The sequence below is a fragment of the Curcuma longa genome, chromosome 1 (genome assembly GCF_044706935.1).
Source record: "Curcuma longa cultivar G26 ecotype Majalengka, Jawa Barat chromosome 1, ITB_CL_G26_1.1, whole genome shotgun sequence".
In the NCBI taxonomy this organism is placed as follows: Eukaryota; Viridiplantae; Streptophyta; class Magnoliopsida; order Zingiberales; family Zingiberaceae; genus Curcuma; species Curcuma longa.
The window spans coordinates 2,410,647-2,434,551 of NC_133861.1; the positions used below are offsets into that span (position 1 = coordinate 2,410,647).

Below are 23,905 nucleotides of genomic sequence, written 5' to 3' on the forward strand. Positions count from 1 at the left end.
TATTTTCTATTTCTTATCTGACAATATGTTTGGTTTATATAGCAGCACGATACGTTGGGTAATTAGCTGACACTGCTTCAAACATTGTTGAATGTTACTGTATCCAATTATGATTTGTAAATGTACGACCAGCATACGTGCTGCATAATTTATAACTATTAATTATCCTGGCTAAGATACATGTTTTGTTTTGGTTCAGGGATGATATTGTCTTCAAAGATCCTTTGAACTCCTTTGTTGGGATAGACAATTACAAACGTATATTCTGGGCACTCAGATTCACTGGAAGTATTTTCTTCCGAGCTATAAGTATTAATATCGTGAGCATATGGCAGCCTGTAGAGAATATAATAATGATTCGCTGGATTGTTCATGGTGTTCCTAGGGTGCCTTGGGAGAGCCATGGCCGGTTTGATGGGAACTCCGAATACAAACTCGATAAGAACGGAAAGATCTATGAGCATCGCGTAGACAATGTTGCTGATAATACACCAACCAAGTTCAAGGTATTACCAGTGGAGGAGCTGATTCAATTGCTTGGTTGCCCATCGACACCAAAGCCAACATATTTTGAGTCATCACTGCCCAATGGCATTTCTTGCCTGCCATTTTTGTTTAGATTCTCGTGGATCAGATGCTACTTGGTACTCTACCTAATTATTGCATATGGACGTGCTGCAAAGGACTGCGAACTCTCTGTACGCTAATATTACACTTATCAGTTGACTGTATCGTGAATTTGATTTTGTATAGTATAGAATAACGCTTTATGTGTATATGTTCTTAGAATTGTTGTTGCATATTCTGATAGAAATGTAGCATGGAAATTAATAATCAGACGTTGCTTAAAAGTTTTGATGTCGATGTTAGCATGTTCATTAGAAGGCTATTGGTTCATGAGAGATTGGTTTTTTCTCAGCAATGATACATTACATGAAAATGTAGCATGAAATTCAATATAACACACTTCATGCAGTGAGTCCTAGAAACTTGCAGTATCACATCGTATAGTCAGTGTGTCATGTTGAGTTTTATGCTATATTTTTCATGTAGCGTATCATTTTTCTTTGAACAATGATACATTATATGAAAATACAACATGATACACTATAGACATGGGATCTCATATCCATGTAGTGGATCCTATATTCATGTAGTGTAGTATATCATATTGTATTTTTATGTTATGTTTTCATGATGTAGTGTATCATTTTTCTTTTTCTTTCTTGTCATGGCCAGGTCTAACAGGGCATGAGTGGATCTTCAGCGGACCGTATCGATACGATCTATACCGGACCGGACCATAGCGAATCGCCCGACGAGTTGGACACCTCTAATTCCTCTAAACTCTTATATGATTACTATAATCAGTTTCCTCCTAACCTTAGAAAGCAACGCCGACCAATCTTCCTCGTCTCCCCAATCTGTCTTCCATCTCATTTCTGTCTTCTACCTCGTTTGACAGATGGAGTTGAATAAAGTTGGTAAATACAGCAAAACGCAGCTAATCATATATATCAGCATGTTGATTCATTGCATGATCCTTCGGCCGCTCTGTAACCTTCATCCAATTCTGCCATCCTTACGGCTAATCTCTCATGGAAGCACCTTATTGGTTGCTTCTTGCTCCCTCTTCCTTTCTCTCTTTCATTCTAACGCCGCTGCGCCCCCGACTTGCTTCCCTGAGCGCCACCATCCGCGACAGCGCCTTCGGCGTGTTGGGCCACCGCGAACCGGCGTCGCCTACTCGGTGCCTTTGCCTGCCGACCTCTCCGGCGTCGCCGCCTCCGTCGAACGCATTCGGAGCGGCGTCTTGATGGACCGACGGCGCTCGCCTCGGGTCCGTCAGCGTCCCGCCGCGGACGACGACGGCGCCGTTTGTGAGGAGACTCGCATTCGTGTACCAGGACCTCGGTAACCGGTCGTCGTCCTTCTTCGACGGCGTCCGTGGGTACGCCCTCGCGTCGACGGTCGTCGGGTTTGAAAGCCTACGACGCGTCGTTGCATCCCTGGGGCGAGGAGGTTGAGCTGAGGACCCTCGGCGGGCCGGATCATTGTGGGCAGTGTGGGCCTGGCAGCTGAGTCGAGGCCGAATGGGAACGGCGGAGGTGGATGGTGTGGGCAGCGTCGTTCGGCGGTGGGGTGGTTGTGGTGGCGGTGGGAATCATGATGGTTAGGTGGAGGAGAAGAGAAGGGAGAGGATGGAGAGGGTGGCGGAGGACGAGGCAGCTCTGGGGACGGTGTGGGCAGGGAAGAGCAAGATGCCATCTGCTGGCATGTGCAGGACAGGGCCGGTGATTGAGGATGCATCTACACCATGATGATTCGATTCCATTAACTGCAACGAAAATTTTAAAATTTTAAATTTGTATTTTTCGTAACAAAATGTGTTTCAGGTGGAGTTAGTGAGTGAGTAGAAATTTGTGTCTGTGGATTAGAGGAATATTTGAATTCTATACAACGAGTAGTTTTATGATTCCTAGTCACAAGGCATGTTCCTCGAGAAAGATTGACTTTGCATGGATGGAGAGATTCGCAGTAAAAAATTTACTTGTGAAATATGGAAGATAAACCTTTATGCAAATTGAATAGATCAGGAGTTCCAGTTTCTCTCAGAAATACAGGAAGTGCTGCAGACATGGCTAAGAATTAGCCAATCACAAACTGTTCCCACCATTTTCTTGATGTGTAAAATGAAGTTAACATTAACATTAAGAGACAGATGACAAATTCATGCATATCACGATTCACGAGCTTCCCTAGCCAAATTGGAGCCAAACGCCCCTTGTGGCTTTCTAAATAGATACAGTTTAGGTATTCCCTCTAGAGCTAGACTATGACAGTGAGGAATTGTTCTTTAATGATCCCAAGAAATTTAACTTCTGGATTCTAATGTATGCTAGGATTTAGATATGCTGCTGCTGCTGCAAAAAGTATCAATATATTTATCATAGATCAACTATGGGGAAAGCAAATATTTAATTCATGGACATTTTGCCCATTGATCATAGTTGGACATTTTAAATGTTTTGAAACCATTTCCATGATGTACTCACAGTGATATACACTTGCAACATCAAAGGTTTCACAACATGGCTTGAGATTGATACAAATGTGCAAGTTTGTGCCAAACTTTTGAGTTTAGGTCAAACTTGTGAAATACTTTTATTTTTCATAAAAATATATTTTTCTTTGATAAAGTATGTTGAAACAAACTTGTTTGTAAAATTTCAGTATTTTTTGAATTTTGTAGAATTAATAGGGCATTTCTGAAATTCATCTCAAAAAGTTGAACAGAGCTGATACTTGGCACCAGTCGACTGTTACAGATACCAGTCGACTGGCACTAGTCGACTCTCACCCGACTCTCATTCGACCAATTATTCTGTGAGATTTCTCGAAACGGGACAATCGACTGGCACCAGTCGACTGTGACCCTACCAGTCGACTAGTAGGCAACTTTGATATATAAATCCGTCATGTGTGGGTTGACTGGTAACCCTAGGGTTACCGCCAATCTCGTCGCCCTCTCTGTCTTCTTGCGTTCTTCGGCCATCTCTAGCATCCAGAAGCCCTATTTCTTGCTTTCCTACCTTCTTCTCCACTCTCTCTTTGCAAACCTAGGGTTTGTAAGTGGTTATTTGGTCTAGTTCATCTCATACTTCCTTTTTAACATCCATGGAGCGAAGGTAACAATCTTCACTCAGCTCTTCCATTTCCTTTCATTATTTTACAATTATGTGGCTAACTTTGTATTTTGTTGCATGTTTTTGCATTACATTGCTCATGCATTTGTCTCATTACATTTAGAGTTAGACAAAATTGTGTCGCTTCTCATAGGCAGGGGGAGGGCTCTTCCCGACAACCCTCTACTTCTCCTTTTCATGGATTGAGAGTACCGCGATTTCATTCTGCGGCTGCTCAACGCCGATTTGAGACTACCGAATTCCATCTCATGGATTGTTGGTATCTTAATCGTGCTTATTTTCAAGTCAAGACTCACCTTTTTGACATTATTACGCATTATTAATTAGAGTCCGTAGTCAGTTGCACGCATCCGGCCAACATTGACTTATGCAAAGAGTTTTACGTTAACCTCTGTCCCATCGGTGGGGATGAGAGGAGATATGAGTCTACCATAGGAGGAGTTCCCATTGAGTTCAACCCTGAGGTTCTTAGGTCATTTCTGTGGTGTCGGGTTTCGGAAAACTCGTTCACTTGCTTCCCTAATGTTATTGGGCCCATAACGGGTTCGTTTTCACATGTTACAATTGATCATATCCATTGCCATTATTTTGGCGTTACTAGGGCTCCACTTCGTAACATCTTTAAGGCCACTCGCATGTCTGCAGTAGACTACGTCTGGTATAGGATTGTTCTTGACTGCATCCTTTCGATTGTCACCCGAGGTCGATCCGTGATACGGCTTCCTCATCTCATAATGATGTATGCCCTAGAGCAACATCTTGAAATTGATATTGCTCTTCATATATTTTCATCCATTGTGCATTTCTCGGGTCCAGCCCAGGGCAAACTATACATGTCATTTAGTCACATTCTTCTTACATACTTCTTTGCATCTAGAGTTGACATCACTGTAGGTCCCATACGTAATCTCTCTAAGGATTATGATTAGCTTGGCCCACGTCACCTAAAGTTGGCCAAGATAGTGTTTCATGAGGGTGCCATGGTATGGACACGTGATGTTGCACATGAAGATTCTTCTGAGTCCGAGGAGGAAGAGGCTGGCGATGCACCCGATGCTGCTACTGCTGCTCCTCCTCCTCCTGCGTCTGATGCACCCACTGTCAGTGCCTTGGACGAGAGGATCACCCATCTAGAGGGGATGGTGCACTAGGGGTTTCGGGATTTTGGTCAGCAGCTGTAGGGATATTACCAGGAGGTTTAGACTTATCACCAGGAGGATCAGACCTATTGCTAGGGTGTTCAGGCTTACCATCTCGATGTTCAAGGCTACCATCAGGAGGTTCAGGGCCTTCGTCAAGACTGGGCGATAGCTGATCAGCGACAGCAGGAGATGTAGTCACTTTGTGTATGAATTTTTAAATATTTCTATGTCATGTCATTTCTCTTTTATCCATTTTCCTTGGATATATGTTTATATGTTGCATCCTTATTTGTGTTCAATAATGAAGGTGGATGGATCTAGGGGGAGTTCTTGTAATTTAACAAGTCGTCTTTAAACTTACTTCAATCATGAACCCAAATTTGCATTTTAGACATACTTTACGATTCTATAGAAAAGCCTTAGTGATGTCTACCTATTGACAGCCTTGTCCATTGAGTATGTTGATATAAAGCTCTTGTGCCATTAAGAGTTTTAAGGTTTTTCAAACTTTGTATCCAATTCTTGTTTTAATGGGTCAAAAATTTTTAAAATATTTTTCCTTTATTGTATCTAGTGCAAGTAATGATTGTATGAAGTTTAATGATTTTTCATCGTACGTAGAATTACTTATGCTTTTTCAAAGTTTGATTCTGAATACTTTATTTTTCAGAAGCTAGTCGACTGAATCAGATATCAGTCGACTAAAGTCAGATTCAGTCGATGGGTAAGCTTGATAAGCCTGAAAATCTATGATTTCGGACATATCTTGGTTATTTGCATATTCTCTGACTTACTACTCTTTGAAAATGCTCTAGAGAGCAATTTTATATGGTCTATAGGATTGATCAAATTTGTATTTTAGATTCTACAAAGGCATTGTTGGTGCATAGTATAGGGGGAGTAGGGCTTTAGGGGGAGTGTGTCTCTCAAAGAATAAATTTCATATTACAAAGGGATGAAGTTCTTGCTTGGATATTTGCCCTAACTCCTATTCGTTTCTGCCTCCTTATGGAATTATTGTTTTTTTGGTGTCTGTCAAAAAAGAGGGAGAAATGAGTTTGGTTTAAGTTAAAATTTACATGTTCTTATGCTTTTATTATCCATGCTTATTGTCTTATGTTTCACGCTTTATGATTATGATTTTTTGTTGAAATTATATCTTGTCATATTAAAGACTTAACTTAAATAAGTTTTTGTCAAACATCAAAAAGGGAGAGATTGTTGGTATAGTCTTGCCCCAAGTATCATTGGATTTTAATGTTTGGCTAAATGAGTTTAATTTAGGCAATGTTGGCAATCTAACATGTGTGAATTGAGTATACAAGAAAGTCTAGGTTTGAAGTCTTGGTAAATGGTGAAGTCCCGGAGGTGCGGCCTCTTGGCAAAAGGAAGACTTAGCATGACGAAGCTGAGAGGAAACATCTCAAGCAAGTGCAAGCCGTGGGCTTGGGAGCATCCAAGCAGGGCATGAGGCTTGTGGAAGATGTTTGAAGGTATGAGTCAAGGCTAAGGGATGAAGAAGAAACTGAAAGGTGATTTTCAACTTCAAGTCGACTGGGACTACATCAGTAGACAAAATGAAACATTGGTCAAGAATCAGTCGACTGACCAGTAGATTGAGGGTATCGACTGGTATTTAAACGTTGGGCTGACAGCTGGAGAAATAAATGCAATCTACAGTAGCCGTTGAAGCCCACCAGTCTATTGGTCCTTGGGACAGTTGATTGGTATTGCGAAAATATAGAAAATTTAAGATTGGAGATGCAAGTGTTTGCACTTTTTCATTGTTGCACGATTTTCAAGCCCTATCATTCATAAAATCTTCCCCAAAACCTTCATTTTACATCTGTAAAAGAAAGAGATCAACTATAAAGGTTTCTCCACCTTCAAAGTTACTTTAAGAAGGAGAAAGTTCATAGTGGAATGTTTGTGTGGTGTGTGTGGATCCTTGGATTAGTCACCTCGAAGAGGTGGATATCAAGTAAATTGAAAGGGCGAGCAAAAGTTGCTATTCATCCCCCCCTCTAGCAAACGCAACGGTTCACCCTTCAGTGTGGATTGATGAATGAAGAACTCGATCAAGTTAGATTCTTCAATAACGTAAAAATAAAATTTAGGATAAATTGATTCAACTCAATGAGGAAATTAAGGATTCTAAGATAACAAAAGGATATCCATTTTTCAATAAATTATCTAACAATAAAATGCAGGACAACAAATCTTCTTCGAAAGAACCAAGCCAAATGAACTTCATGACTCTAATGGTGAAAGAGGGCATAGCTGAATCCTAGCCTAAGTCAAGTCGAGAATTTGAGTCTGAGTTTGAGTCCGAGTCAAGCTATAAATTTGTATTTGGTTCAGATGAGTAAGAAGAAGAGGTTAACTCTCCCTTAGTTGATAAATTGTATAGTGTGATTACATTTTTAACAAACAAGTTAGTCAAATCCAAGGATCAGGTTAGGTCACTCCTTAAGGAAGTCAAAGATAGAGAAGACTAACCCTAGTTATTCAACTAACCAAATTCAAGAAAGAACCTCAACTCAAGTCCAAAAACTTAAAGAAGAGAATTCCCTTTTGAAAGGACAAAGCAAGGAACTAAGGAACTCATTGGAACTATTCACCTCGAGCTCCAAGTATTTGAATATGATACTTAGGTCTCAACTAGCCGTGTACAACAATTTTGAACTTGGATTTAAATCTAACACTCAACATAAAACCTATTTCTTTGGTAAAAAGACATACAACTAAGAAGGTTAAAGCATGGGTTCCAAAATTACATCTAATCAACAAAATAGAAAACAATAAGGTTTGGATTCCTAAAGATCATGTTCATAATGTGGATACACTATACCAACATTGTGATCCAGGAGGAGGGAAAAATAGACTTATATCATTGATCTAGGGGGAGCATGTTTTGTTTTTCTTTTATTTTTTATTTAGTTGCTTATTTTATTCTTACAAATACCATGCTTAAGATAGATTGGTTAGATAGGGAAAACAAGAAAAAGTAGTTTTTATCTTGATTAATGGTATCGAAAAGCATTGAGATGATTATAGGCCAATGAAGTTATGTCGAATGCATGTCAAGGTTGAATCATATGTGTTCTACCTGGTGTAATCAACTTAGTGAATCTAGTTGAAGATACCATAGTCATAGTCCAATCTGAACTACTTAGATCAAGACTTAGTACTAAGTCCCTTGGGTAAATATTTTGGAAAAACTTTATGTTAGGCGCGTGGTTATTTTAATTATGTCCATTGTGACTCACTATCGCCTGAAAGTTTATTTTGAAACACTTACATGGTGGACCCAAAGCTAATTTTGAATCTAACATAAGATTAAACTATCTTTAGACAAATCATCTAAAATTAAATTGAGCATCTCACTTAACTCATAAGGTTAGCTTGTTTGTGTTGGGATCGTCCCGATGCAATGTGTGTGTTTCACGTTTCAAAAACGTGCGCAGCAAAAATAAAAGCAACAATAATTATACAAATTATCACAACACACGCATGCATAGTAGGAAAACAGTAAGTACAAGATATAGCAAGAAATTAAAATTTTTGTAGAATTTAATATTCTACACGTACCTGACGTATGATGCTTAGCGGGAAGGGCATTAATTGCACTGTCCTCCTCTGAGTCCCGCCTCTACTGGTGATCTAGCGAAGTGATCTTTAGGATGGCTTTTAAAGCCTCAAGTCACATCACAATCTTCGGTAATGGTCGATGACCAGTAATGGCTGATACGAGAGAAAATCCTAATATCAAAAATACACAACAACACACATCGCGATCATTTCTGGAGCTTTCTTTCTATTGCGGGGAATTACAATTCTGACAATACAAAATACAAAAAATTCACCAGAATACTTTTCGAGAAATGGAAACCCCGTAGGCATGCGGCAAAAACCACTACAATCTACCACAATCTCTAAAACACCCACAACTTCTCCGTCCAACGAAGAATCCCACAAAAGCTTCTCCGGTGAACTGTTCGGCGGTAGCAATTAGGGTTTTGGGTGTTGGTGCAAGAAGCACTAGGTCTTGCTTAGAGTTTCGATGTTTGACAATACACCTAGGTCTGGTCAATTTGACCAATGGTTAATCCAAACAGGACTTGTTGTTTGGATGTGTAGATGTGAGTGAAGTCTAGTTAGATGACTAGCGAGAAGTCCTAGTCAGTTATACTAGGCAAGTGGAAGTCCTGATCTGAAAGATTGGGCAAGAAAAGTCCTGGTAAGTGAAGCTAGGCAGTGGAAGTCCTGATTTGGAGGATCAGGCAAGGGAAGTCCTAGTTATAGGCTAGGCAAAGGGAAGTCCTAGTTTGGAGAATTAGGTAGAAGTCTTAGCAGGTTAGTCATCAGGTGCAAATCCATGCAGTGTCAGGAGGACTGGGAAGCATGGCCAAATTTCAATCAGGTACGGTCAAGAGGACTAGAGGGTTGGTGAAGTATGGGCTGATCTGAAGGATCGAGTCGCAGTAGAAAAGTCCTGGGGGTCAGGGACCATGGCTAAGCTGGAAGTCCAACAAGTTTGAAGGGACTTGTAGGATCGTTGTAATACGCTAGAGGGGGTGAATAGTTTGTTTAACTTTTCAAGATCGTTCGTTTCAATCAAAGACTAAGCAGCAGAATTAGAAATAAGATGCAGGGGACTCATGGATTTACTTGGTTCCTAACCCCCCAGGGTTAGTACATCCAAGGCCTATGTATGAGAGGCGTCCGTCCACTAGTGGTCTCCTTTTCGAACGTTATTCGGAGGCGAAGAAACCCGTCTTACAATCTGTATAAATATAACAATAAAGTAAAGAAAACAAGACAGTAAGAAACAATAACCAAAACTTGTTCGTCGATCTGGAGAATCCTGAGCACCGCGTACTCCTCCTAGATCTTCCCCGGTTGTAAGATTCTGGTCCTGTTCGCGTTCAGAAACACCACTAGTAAGAGAGGAGAACTTATGAATTGATTTTTTGTTGTGTACATCCGCCCTCCTTTTATAGCATGCTCGAGTTGACTTGGGCCAATTCTCCAGTCGACTCTACGTACGCCCGATCCACTTTTTTCGCGGCTGACTTGACCTTCAAGTCGACTCGAATCCTTACTCAAGTCGACTTGAAGCTGACGTGACATATCTTGATGAACGTTGCTTCCGCGGCTCTTATCTTGTGCTCAGGTCGACTTGAATACCAACTCAAGTCGACTCCATCCACTCAAGTCGACTTGACTCCATCTCGAGTCGACTTGAGTCACTTTGACTCAGGTTTGACCTGAGTTGACCTTGGGCTTGGTTCAACTGCCTTTGTTTGCTTCACCTCTACTTTCTTCATCTTGCTTCCAACTCCTAGTTCCTACAAGACAAGCAAACAACCAAAAAAAGAACATAAACCTTACCTTGTGGGTCTAACTTCAGATTTCTACCAAAATCCTGGGTTAGTCTGACGCCTACTGTTCCACTTCGGGAACGCGCCCTTACCCATTCCACTCGGGAGAATTTGTGTCAACCAAGTCCTCCTGATTTGTTGGACTTTTACTTGGCTCTGTCCTCAGCCTCTAGGATTTATGTTGCGGCTCGGTCCTCTCTGACCAACCCAAACTTTTGCTGCGACTCGATCCTCCAGATTAGCCCAGACTTCTACTGCGACTCGATCCACCAGATCAGCCCAGACTTCTGCTGCGACTCGGTCCTCCAGACCAGCTAGACTTCTACTGTGACTCGGTCTTCTAGACCAGTCCAGACTTCACTTGGTGCTTCGACTTTGCCAAGGCTTCTGCCTGATCCTCCAAACTAGGACTTCCCTTTGCCTAGCCTATAACTAGGATTTTCCCTTGCCTAGCTTCACTCACCAGGACTTCCCTTGCCCAATCATCCAGATCAAGACTTCGACTACCTAGTCTAACCGACTAGGTCTTCTTGCTAGTCATCTGGTCTGTTTGGATCAACCCCTTGGTCAAACTAACCAGACCTAGATGTATTGTTAAACATCAAAACTCTAGGCAAGATCTTAGTGATTCTTGCACCAACAATTTCCCCCTTTTTGATGTTTGACAATTTCTTAAGTTAATTCGGATCAGGGTTTAATTATCTGAAAGAATTCTATATGATTAACTTAAGTTCCTTTCTCCTCCTTTTCACATATCAAAAATAATTTTAATAAGTTTAAGTTCATTTCTCTCTTGCACCAACAATAATGGTAAGCCTATGGTCACAACTAAGTCTTGACAATTCTTGAAAGACCATAGTAGAATTTTAAATTTTTTTTGTAATTTTCAAAAATAGTTTTTGAAAGATTTTTCCATAAATTTTTAAAATAGTGTTTCATAAGTATTTTCAAACTAAGTTTTGAAATAATTTTTTAAGTAGTAAAGAATTTTGCAAAATTCTATTTTTACAATATGTATTTTTAAGATAGTTTTTAAATATTAGTTTTGAAAAGATTTTCAAAATAATTTTTAAAGAGTATTTTCAAAATAAATAGGTTTTTGAAAACTTAGTTATTATCCCTTTAGTTCAGAGTCTCCTCTGTAACGCCCGCCCTTACGTGGGCCTAGACAGACGCTACAGTTTACTCTTTAACATTCATCTAAACTGTTACCACATACGAAAACCACGAAACTTCGCAGCGGAAAAACATAAATCATAACATGGCAACAGTTGCATATGTGGTAATTAAACATGCATTTAATGTTTAGTGATTAAGTTGGTAAAACATCTTGACAACCAACATCCAACATAAAGAATGCAAATATAACATTCATATTTGATCCCAGACTTAGCCATGTCACCATCACACACATCTCCATTAGCCTTTTCCTGCTACTTCCCTCGGATCACTGTCTGCTAGATGGATCTGCAACATAAGAAAGTAAGACTATAAGCACGAATGCTTAGTAAGCTCCTTTCCTACTCACAAAACCAACTGTATCAATAAGCATAGCCTTGACATAAAACATGCATATCATTAACCTTTCTTAAAACATATAAACATATCATTTCATGACATAAGCATAGCATTTTCATGAGCATAGCATTCACATGAATGTATAAATATACTTTCATCCTTAGTATTAAAATCATGATATACAATTGCTGGTAATGCCTTTTAAAAAAACGTATAATCATAATAGATCAATATAATCATCATTGTCATTCTTTGGGATCCCTGGCTTGGTACCAAAGCGCGCTCCCTAATAGTCACTGGGGTAGCTAACCGCCAGCCTAAGAGGGTCTTACCAGGCCCAAAACCTTGGAATTGGTCACCTGGATTTCTTTAACGACAACCTTGGAAGTCGGGTACCAGCCATGCATTAAAGTAAAGTAATGATATACATGCCTCCTTTTCATTTTCATCATGAATGTCCCTTTCATTTCATTATCATAACATAATGAACATTCATGCATCTTTCTCATTTCATTTCATATAGCATGTTATATCATATCATAACTTATCATTTCATAACTTCGTTTGTATTCTTACATGAGATACATCATACTAATTCGATCAGACCCTAACCTTTCTTTAAGGTGTTCGAACCTTCGTAAAAACCATGGTATCTCATTCCATTTCATTTGATATCATATTTTCCAGGTATATCTTTGACGTGAGATTGACATAAGATAATCCTTGATATCATAACATCATGGTCAACGTTATTCGACTTCTACTTCAATTAACCCTAACCTCTATTAAGGCCTAAGTGCATAGGGTTATAATCTTCTTAGGGTTCTTTGGTTCTTAACCCCAACAATAATCTTTGTTGTCATTGGTTTAACATAACATTTAAACCTTAATCTAAGTCTGGTTAACCTTGTAAACATGAAACATAGGGTTTAACTACATGAACCGACCAATCATAGGGGTCTTAATCGATCAGATGATCGATTAGGGGTTATTGGAATCGATCGGACGATCGATTAGAACCCGTAATTGTGTTTTCCACAGAAGCCTCCGTAATCGATCAGGTGATCGATTACGGTTCCCTTTAATCGATCAGGCGATCGATTAAAGGTCGTATACTCGTCTGAGAAGCTTGGTAATCGATCAGATGATCGATTACACTCGCTTAATCGATCCAGTGATCGATCCTTTCACGTAACTTTTCTTCTCATTAAACCTAATAGTCGATTCAGCGATCGATTACCTATCCTTGTAATCGATCCAGTGATCGATTACAGGCTTCTTTAATCGATCCAAAGATCGATTAACCACTTATGAACCCTCGTTAACTTAACATTACTAGCATAAAACCTATGTATACTTCTTAACCTTAACTTTGCCGAAACATAAACATGATTCAATCATAAGTTTTAACCATATACAACATACAATACATGAAAGACATTTATTCTTATTTTTTAGACATTATTATCATAAAACACGGCCAGTTTAAACATGCTGTAAAACCTTGTTTCATACCTAACATAAAGTTAAACCGCAAATCGCATACAACAAACACATGGTATTATCAAACACATAAGGCATACAACAAACGAGTGCTATTATGTTGCAGTGAGGGAATACTTACCGATCTAATGCTAAACAAACCAACTGATCCTCCGTTAACTAGGTTGACAGAAACCTGCGTGAACCTCCTTCAGCCTCCAAGTCCCAGCACCTTCGGCCAATGGAAGAAAACGAGGTGGAGAACAAGAACCCTTACTTATAGCCCTAAGGTCCGTAACGTGTAGTATTTACTAGCCTTAAAGTATAGCATTGAGGGTAATAAAAACAGCAGTTAAACCTTAACGTTCACCTCTTTATATCTCTCGGTGCTTTGGTTATCCTCTCCCATGCCTTAACTTATAAATAACATTTCTTTTATCATTTTCTTAACAATTACTTGCTAGCACTTATGGCTAACATGCTCCATTTGGGTTTGCCACCTTGCATGAGGTCTATGGTTCAATCCCTAGCACCTCCTTTTTCTTTTTTCTTTTCTTTTCTTTTTCTTTTAGCAAAGCCCACATAACCATTAACCTATAGACCCCTTACCCTACCTTTGGTCTATTTAGATAACCTTTTAGTATACGTTCTATTTAATATTTCTACTAAAGCCCTCATAACTAGGCTATCATTCATAAATGTCTAGAAATTATCGTAGGGAAATTGCGGGTGTTACATTTGAAAATATTTTTCAAATCTTTGTATTTTAATTTCCTTATCATTTCCCCCATTCTAAGTGTTGCAATACAAGACATACAAGGGTTATGTGAGATGAGTTGTTAATGTTATCTTCATTAAGTTTAAGTTAAGTTTTAATGAATGTTTGACCTTGTGTTAGATTCAGGTTTAACCGTCAATCAATTAAGTCCACATTCAAGAATCAGTTTTCAGGTAGTGGCGAGGCACAGAGGCCTTCTTGGGTATTGGAACAACGACCACATTCTAATTAAGACAAAACTGATTCTAAAAATTATGACCTTAATCAATTTCTTGAAAAACCTTGGTCTAACTAGTCTAGGATGTGGCGAGGTAGCTTCGATCAGTTCCACTTAGCTAAGCAGATCAAGCAAGGTACTCTTTACCCCACTTGACTACCCAGACCAAGCTTCGCTAACATACTATTATCTCGCCCCACCCTGGTACTATGTTGGCAAGTGTCAATCACTCATGTGTCCTTAACTAACCGTTCTAAATTAAGTATTAAATAAACATGATGACATGACATGTTATATGCATTTAAATTAAAATATATGCAAGACATGGTGAGTATGCATGAGTCAAACAATTCACGCAATAACTTTTAGTTTCTAATTATATATCAAATTCTCGATTTGATACATTTCGTGTGGACCCGCGAATGTGTCAACCCACTTTGATACATTTTGACTTTTATTTGATGTTTGTTGCATTCGGTAATATTTTAAATTAATTTCATAATTATAAGTATTTTAATTAAGTTCATGGCTTTTAATTGATTTCTATTAAGTTATATTTAAATTTAAATTTTGAATTTAAGTTTTGAATTTTAAATTTAAATTTTGAATTTTAATTTCAAATTTTGAATTTTAATTTTGAATTTTAATTTTAATTTTGGATTTTAATTTCAAATTTTGAATTTTAATTTCAAATTTTGGATTTTCATTTTGAATTTTAAATTTTAAATTTTAATTTCAAATTTTGGATTTTAATTTATTAGTTTAATTTTGAATTATTAATTTGTAGATTTTAGTTTTAGATTTGAATTAATTTGTATAGTTTGAATAAGTTTTGGTTGAATTATAAATTTTATTAAGTTGATTAAGTTTTTAAGATTTATATTTGACATGTTAAAATAAAATTATTTTCCTAAATTTTAGGATTTAATTTCAAAATTTTTTTTTAGAATTATTCAAAGTTTCATAATTAATAGGTACACAATTATAATTAATTTTATTATTTAATTTCAAATTTTTAATATTTAATTTATTAGAATTATTCAATATTTCATAATTAAAGGGTACACAATTATAATTAACGTTATTATTTAATTTCAAATTTTTAAAATTTAATTTATTAGAATTATTCAATATTTCATAATTAAAGGGTACATAATTATAATTAACGTTATTATTTAATTTTCAATTTTTAAAATTTAAATTTAGAATTAGTATTTTTAAGATTTAAATATTTATTGTAAGAATTTTTAAAATTTAATTTTGAATTTTTATTTGTTAAATTATTAATTTTAGGATTTATCTTGTTGGAGTTTAAATTTTTCTTATTATTAGGATTATCTTAAATTTTTAATTTCTAAATTATTAATTAAATTTGAATTGTTCAACTTATCTTGATAGTTATTAATTTTATCTTGTTTAGTTGAATTATTTTTAATTTTTAGATTTATTAAATTAATTAAAGTTGAATCATTAAGTTTATCGTTATCTTGGTTGAATAAGTTAAAAACTTGGTCTAAATTTTTATTTATTTGAGATAAATCTAGATTAATTGCATTTGAATTATTAATAATTAAATTGGTTAAATTTGAATTAGTTAAATTATTATTTAATTCAGATTTTTTAATTAATTTATTCAAATTAGATGAGTTTTTCTTATTTTTAGGATCTAAGTTTAAATTTTTTAATTTATTTAATTTTGAATTATTCAAGTTTGAATTATTTAAATTATTATCTAATATTTCTAGATCTGACTTTTTCAAATTTGAATTGTTCAAATTTGATTTAGTCAAATGATTTAAATTTTTATCTAAGTTTAAATTTTCTAATTTATCCAAATTTGACTTTTTCAAATTTGAATTTGTCAAATCTATCTTATCTAAATTTTTAATAGATTATCTAAATTTGTATTTTTCTTTAAATCTAAATTTTTAACTTTTCTAAATTTGAATTAGTCTAACTTTTTCTACCTTATCTAATTTTTCAAAATTATCTAAATTGGTAAATTTAGATCTAAATTTTCTAGCTTATTAATTGTTTTAGTCAAGTTGAAACCTTATCTAAATTTTTAGAAAAATCTAAATCTTCAAAAACATTAAATCTAGCATGCACATGCAACCTAGGGGCATTTTCATAATTATTAAAATATACGGAATCGCATCCCCTAATTCTGACTTTTTTTTGCCGTCTTCCTCTCGGGCACCGGTTCTTGTAGTGTCCGTGTTTTTGGCACTTGAAGCATTGGATGTGATCTTTATTTCTCCGGGCTCCTGGCATCGGTTGCTCCTTTGCCGCCGGTGGTGCCGTCCGAATCTTACGAGTAGGACACTTATTTTTATAGTGCCCTCTCTCCCTGCATTTAAAACAAATAATATGGTATTTAAAATGAACTTTTTAAAATTATACCTTTCTCCCCCTCCATCTTTGTCGTCTTGCTCCCTTGGCGGTTAGTCCAATCAAGAGCGCGCCGGCTCTGATACCAATTGTAGGATCATTGTAACACGCTAGAGGGGGTGAATAGCATGTTTAACTTTTCAAGATCGTTCGTTTCTATCAAAGACTAAGCAGCGGAATTAGAAATAAGATGCAGGGACACACGGATTTACTTGGTTCCTAACCCCCCAGGGTTAGTACATCCAAGGCCTATGTACGGGAGGTGCCCGTCCACTAGTGGTCTCCTTTCCGAACATTGTTCGGAGGCGGAGAAACCCGTCTTACAGTCCGTATAAATATAACAATAAAGTAAAGAAAACAGGAATAGTAAGAAACAATAACCAAACACTTGTTCGCCGATCTGGAAATCCTGAGCGCCGCGCACTCCTCCTGGATCTTCCCCGGTTGCAAGATTCTGGCCCTGTTCGCGTTCAGAAACACCACTAGTCGGAGAGGAGAACTTATGAATTGATTTTTTGTTGTGCACATCCGCCCTTCCTTTTATAGCCTGCTCGAGTCGACTTGGGCCAATCTCCAGTCGACTCCACGTAAGTCCGATCCACTTTCTCCGCGGCTGACTTGGCCTTCAAGTCGACTCGAATCCTTACTCAAGTCGACTCGAAGCTGACGTGGCATATCTTGATAAACGTTGGCTTCCGCGACTCTTATCTTGTGCTCAGGTCGACTTGAATACCAACTCAAGTCGACTCCATCCACTCAAGTCGACTTGACTCCATCTTGAGTCGACTTGAGTCACTTTGACTCAGGTTTGACCTGAGTTGACCTTGGGCTTGGTTCAACTGTCTTTGTTTGCTTCACCTCTGTTTTCTCCATCTTGCTTCCAGCTCCTGGTTCCTGCAAGACAAGCATACAACCAAACAAAGAACCTAAACCTTACCTTGTGGGTCTAACTTCAGATTTCTACCAAAATCCTGGGTTAGTCTGACGCCTACTGTTCCACTCCGGGAACGCGCCCTTACCCACTCCACTCGGGAGAATTTGTGCCAACCAAGTCCTCCTGACTTGTTGGACTTTTGCTCGGCTCTGTCCTCAGCCTCCAGGATTTGTGCTGCGGCTCGGTCCTCTCTGACCAGCCCAGACTTCTGCTGCGACTCGATCCTCCAGATCAGCCCAGACTTCTACTGCGACTCGGTCCTCCAGACCAGCCCAGACTTCTGCTGTGACTCGGTCCTCCAGACCAGTCCAGACTTCACCTGGTGCTTCGACTCTGCCAAGACTTCTGCCTGATCCTCCAAACCAGGACTTCCCTTTGCCTAGCCTACAACTAGGACTTTCCCTTGCCTAGCTTCACTCACCAGGACTTCCCTTGCCCAATCGTCCAGATCAGGACTTCCACTACCTAGTCTAACCGACTAGGTCTTCTCGCTAGTCATCTGGTCTGACTAGACTTCACTCACTTCATCCAAACATCAAGTCCTGTTTGGATCAACCCCTTTGTCAAACTGACCAGACCTAGGTGTATTGTCAAACATCGAAACTCCAGGCAAGATCTTAGTGCTTCTTGCACCAACGGTCGACTTGAGTAGATGGAGTCGACCTGAGTAGGTACTCAAGTCGACTTGAGCACCAGATAATGCAGCAGAAGGCAAAGCTTATTGACATGTTCCACGTCGGACTAGAGTCGACTTGAGTAGGGACTCAAGTTGACCTGAAGGCAAAGTCAGCGGGGAAAAAGAGCATCGCTACCTAGGTGGTGTCGACTTGAGATCGGCTAGAGTCGACTTGAGCATGCTATAAAAGGAGGGGTGACGTGTACAACCGGGATATGAATCTACAAGTCATTCCTCTCATCTAGTAGTGTTGTTGAACGTGAACGAGGCCAGAATCTTACAACCAAGGAAGATCCAGGAGGAGTACACGACGCTCAAGATTTTCCAGATCGGCAAACAAGTTTTGGTTTATTCTTACTCACCTGTCCTTTATTTAATTTATTGTATTCTTTATTTGGTCTGTAAGACGGGTTTCTCTGCCTCCGAACAAAGTTCAGAAAGGAGACCACTAGTGGACGGACGCCTCTCGTACATAAGCCTTAGACGTACTAACCTTGGGGGATTAGGAACCAAGTAAATCCATGAGTCCCCTGTGCTTTGTTTACTAATTCATCTGCAAGTACTTTGATAGAAAACGAATGAACTCAAAAAGCGGCAACACGCTATTCACCCCCCTCAGCGTGTTACAACGATCCTACAAATGTTATCAGAGTCGGCATGCTCTTGATTGGACTAACCGCCAAGGGAGAAAGACTGCAAAGATGGAGGGGGAGCAAGGTAAATTTTTTAACGTTCATTTTAAATTCCATATTATTTGTTTTAAATGCAGGGAGAGAGGGCACTACAAAAATAAGTGTCCTACTTGTAAGATTTGGACGACACCACCAGCGGCAAAGGAGCAATCGATTTTAGGAGCTCGGAGAAACAATGATCACATCCAGTGCTTCAAGTGACAAAGACGCAGACATTACAAGAACCGGTGCCCGAAGAGGAAGACAGCAAAAAAGTAAGAATTAGGGGATGTGTTATCGGTACATAATTTAAATTACAAAAATGCCCCTATGTTGCATGCGCATGCTAGATTTACTTTTATTATAAATTTAGATAATTTTGTTGAAAAATTAGATAAGGTAGAAAAAATAAATTTGATCAAATCAAATTTAGAAAAGTTAGAAAATTTAGATCTAAAGAAAATTTCAAATTAGATAAGTTAAAAAATTTAAATTTTTCTAAAAATTTAAATAAAGAAGAAAAAGTCACATTGAATAATTCAACAATGGATAAACCTAAAAATTTAGATAATTTAAAATTTTAAAATTTAGATAATTTAGATAACTTAGATAATTTGAATAATTCAAATTTAGAAAACTTAAATAATTTAACCCATTCAAATTTGAACAACTCAAATTTGAAAAATTCAAATAAATCTAAATTTTTACTAAATAATTCTAAATTAAATCAATTAAAAAATTTAAATTTAGAATTTATCAATAAGAAAAATTCACAAAAATTAAATAATAAATCTGAATTAAATAATAATTTAACTAATTCAATAATTAATAATTCAAAATTAATTAATCTAGACTTATCTCAAGTAAATAAAAAATTAGACTAATTCTTTAACTCATTCAACCAAGATAATTCACAATTTAATAGTTCAATTTTAATTAATTTAATAAATCTGAAAATTAATAAAAATTCAGTGTGTAGGGAGGAACCCAAATGTTAATTCAAATAATAAATTCAAAATTCAAAACTAAATTTAAAACTTAATTCAAAACTTAAATATAAAAAATCAAAACCTAAGTTAAAATTTAATCAATTAAATCCAATTCAAAAGAATCACACTTAACCGCGGTTAAATAAATTTTAAGATATATAAAAGGAACTCTAAATGTTGGAATGTGGTACCCTAAAAATAATAGTTTTGACCTAGTCGGTTACTTTGACTCAGATTACGCTGGCTGCAAACTAGATTGAAAAAGTACAAGTGAAGGATGTCAGTTTTTAGGTCCTTGTCTAGTCTGCTGTATAGTTGAATGCAACAGTATGTTGCATTATCTATAACTTAAGCAGAGTACATAGTCATAGGTGAATGTGTTGCACAACTACTTTAGATGATGCACACATGAACTAATTATAATATAAAATATAATAATACTACGATGTTAATTGACAACATAAGTTTCATAAATTGGACTAAGAACCTAGTGCACTGTTGGTGCGGGAAGCACCAGACGATCGAACCTTAGTTTTGATAATGACACTAGGTTCAAGTTAAGTGTGTTGTTGAGCTAACATTATCAATCTAAGTGTGTAGAGAGCACAGATTTAAGCTAAGTCCTAGTTGAGGCTAGGCAAAAGACTAAGTTCTGATCTAGAGGGTTAGGCAAAAGACTTGGAAGAGTCAAGGCACCAGGTGAAAAGTCCATGTAGGGTCAGGAGGACCAAGGGGCATGACAAAAATCCAATCATGTATGGTCAGGAGGACTAGAGGACGTGGTGAAGTCTGGACGTTCAGGAGGACCGAGCTGCAGCAGCAAATCCTGGGGGCTAAGGACTGAGCTGAACAAAAGTCCAACGAGTCAGGAGGACTTAGTTGGCACAAGATAAATTCTCCTGAGTGGAGTGGGTCAGGACGCGTTCCCAAGGGGAACATTAGGCGTTGATCTAACTCAGGGTATTATTGGAGACCTGAAGTTAAGACCAAGAGACAGTTCTAGGAACTGACTCTCCAACTTTATCTTTGCATGTTATTTGGCTAACTTTTAATGCAGGGTTGGAGAGATTGAACACTTAGACTCCGAGCAAAGTTTTCCATAAATTCAATGTTGGAGTCGACCTGAGTAGAACTCAAGTCGACCTGAACCTGGTTAACCGCAACGGAAGTCGCCATAGTTCAAAAATCCTTCACGTCGGACTAGAGTCGACCTGAAGAGGTACTAGAGTCGACTTAAAGACTGGATAACACAGCGACAAGAAAAAGTTATCGGAAAGCTCCACGTCGGACTAGAGTCGACCTGAGTAGGGACTCAAGTTGACTTGAGGACAAAGTCACCGCGGAGAATGAGGATCTATGCTGAGTTGGAGTCGACTTAAGTCCAAGTCAAGTCGGCCTAAGCACCTTATAAAAGAACCATCGACCAGAGGCTCGAAAATAAGATTTTCGATCATACTACACGACCACTTTGTCAAGACGACGGCGCCTTGAGCAACCCGAAGCAACCCTAAAGCCGCTGCAACGCCGAATTCGCATGGAAACGAAGATCAAGTAACTTCGGCTATTGGGTAACAAGTTTAGTTTAAGTTTGTACATTTTATTAAAATCTTGTTGTCGAATTTGAGTTTGTATCATTCGACTTGTGTTTGTAAGGAACAAGTCTCATAGTGGATTGCCCGTCGGAAAAGGTCGAAGATCGTGGGCCTTGGAGTAGCAGTCTTGGGCTGTGAACCAAGTAAAAAAAATCGATCGTGTCCTTGTGTTTCTATTTACTTTCACATTCGTATTACTTCCGCTTTCGTACTCGCTTCCGCACACGCATAACTCGTTCGTCGAAGATCGGCTTAAAAGCGTAGAAGCGTTATTCACTCCCCCTCTAGCGCTTCTATCGATCCTACAATTGGTATTAGAGCGGGATCCTCGAATCCAGTGCAACCACTAATCGAGGAGATTTTTGATTTGCTTTTCGAAGTTTTTTTTCATTCAAATTTTTTTTCCGCACTACTAATCCAAGACTTAGTCTTAGAACTTATTTTTGCTTGTCTTTTCTTGTGTGCTAGAGAAATGTCCTATCAAGAAGGATTCAACACCACAAGACCTCCACTGTTCTCAAGGGACGATTTCACCTATTGAAAAAGTAGGATGGAATGTCACCTGAAGACACAGGTGGAGACGTGGATCATTATACAGACCGAATTCACAATCCTAACTGATAGTGATGGACTTCCACAGTCTTGCGAGCACTGGGATGCTTCAACATAGAAAAAGATAGAAGCAGACACAAAAACGACTCAGATTCTCCAGTGTGGTCTAACCAAGGAGGAGTTGAACCGCGTCGGTCCATTCATCAGCGTGAAGGACTTATGGACAAAGCTAATAGGCTCCACGAAGGGACTTCCGACACGAAGGTAAGCAAATGAGACCTTCTCTTAAATAAACTTTATAATATTCGAATGTTAGATGGGGAGACCGCGAGTGGCCTACATGCAAGAATACAAGATCTACTCAACGGCCTACACACAGTGGACAAAAGTCTGGACGATCAAGAGGATCGAGCCGCAATAGCAAATCCTAGGAGCTAAGGACATGGTGGAGCAAAAGTCCAACTTTCTCAGGAGGACTTGGTTGACACAAGGTAAATTCTCATAAGTGCAGTCTAATACGGAACGTATTCCCAAGGGGAACATTAGGCGTCAAAAAAAGAATCTAACCCAAAGTCTCATTGGAGACTTGAAGTTAAGACCGAAGAGACAGTTCTAGGAACTGACTCTTCAACTTTATCTTTGCATGTTATTTGGCTAACTTTCAATGCAAAGTTAGAGAGATTGAACACTGACAGACGACAAGACGAAGCGAAGTTTTCCAAAAATTCAGTGACTGGACTCGACTTGAGGTCTACTCAAGTCGACCTTAACCTGGTTAAGTCATCGTAACGGAAGACGACGTAGTTCAAAAATCCTCTACGTCGGACTAGAGTCGACCTAAAGGGGTACTAGAGTCGACTTGAAGATCGGATAACACAGCTATAAGTAAGAAGAAAAAGTTATCAGAAAGCTCCACGTCGGACTAGAGTCAACCTAAGTAGGGACTCAAGTCGACCTGAGGACAAAATCGCCGCGGAGAACGAGTATCTACGCTGAGTTAGAGTCGACTTGAGTCCAAGTCAAGTCGACCTAAGCACCTTATAAAAGAACCATCGACTAGAGGCTCAAAAATAAGATTTTTTGATCATACTACACGACCACTCTGTCAAGACGACGACGCCTTGAGCAATCCGGAGCAACCCTAAAGCCGCCGCAATGCCGAATTCACACGAAAACGAAGATCAAGCAACTTCAGCTATTGGGTAACAAGTTTAGTTAAGTTTGTACATTTTATTAAAAGCTTGTTGTCAAATTTGAGTTTGTACCATTCGACTTGTGTCTGTAAGGAAAAAGTCTCATAGTGGATTGCCCGTCGGAAATGGTCGAAGACCGTGGGCCTTGGAGTAATAGCTTTGGGTTGTGAACCAAGTAAAAAAATCGATCGTGTCCTTGTGTTTCTATTTACTTCCACATTCGCATTCATATTGCTTCCGCTTTCGTACTTGCTTCCGCACACGCTTAACTCGTTCGTCGAAAATCGACTGAAAAGCATAGAAGCGCTATTCACCCTCCCCTCTAGCGCTTCTATCGATCCTACATGCACCACTCTAGAACAAAACATATGAGGTTAAACATCATTTTATAGGAGATCATATCGCTAAGGGAGAAATTCTACTAGACTATGTTGAGTCAAAATCTAACTTAGCAGACATATTTACTAAACCCCTACTAGAGTCTGAATTCAGTACAATTAGAAAATAGTTAGAACTGTGCTTGGTAGAATAGGAGAACTTCAAGTTTTTGAAAAAACTCATATTTTTTCCAAATCTACTATTATATAGTTTTTAAAGAATATTTTAAAAAGCTAATTGTTTTCTTCTTGAAAAACTTACTTTCAAAATTTTGATTTCAAAGCAAAGCAAGGAATGATTT

General features: G+C 38.2%; 1 protein-coding gene and 1 pseudogene across 1 annotated transcript; both read left to right on the forward strand.

Annotated features, from left to right (window-relative positions):
- Positions 1 to 120: 120 nt before the first annotated feature.
- LOC141833191 (uncharacterized) lies at positions 121 to 776 on the forward strand. The gene is made up of 2 exons (XM_074720605.1): positions 121 to 137; positions 200 to 776. The coding sequence occupies exons 1-2, from the start codon at positions 121 to 123 to the stop codon at positions 705 to 707; spliced, it is 525 nt and encodes a 174-aa protein (XP_074576706.1). The 3' UTR covers positions 708 to 776.
- A 746-nt stretch (positions 777 to 1,522) lies between these two features.
- LOC141815591 (uncharacterized) lies at positions 1,523 to 2,321 on the forward strand (annotated as a pseudogene).
- Positions 2,322 to 23,905: the final 21,584 nt, after the last annotated feature.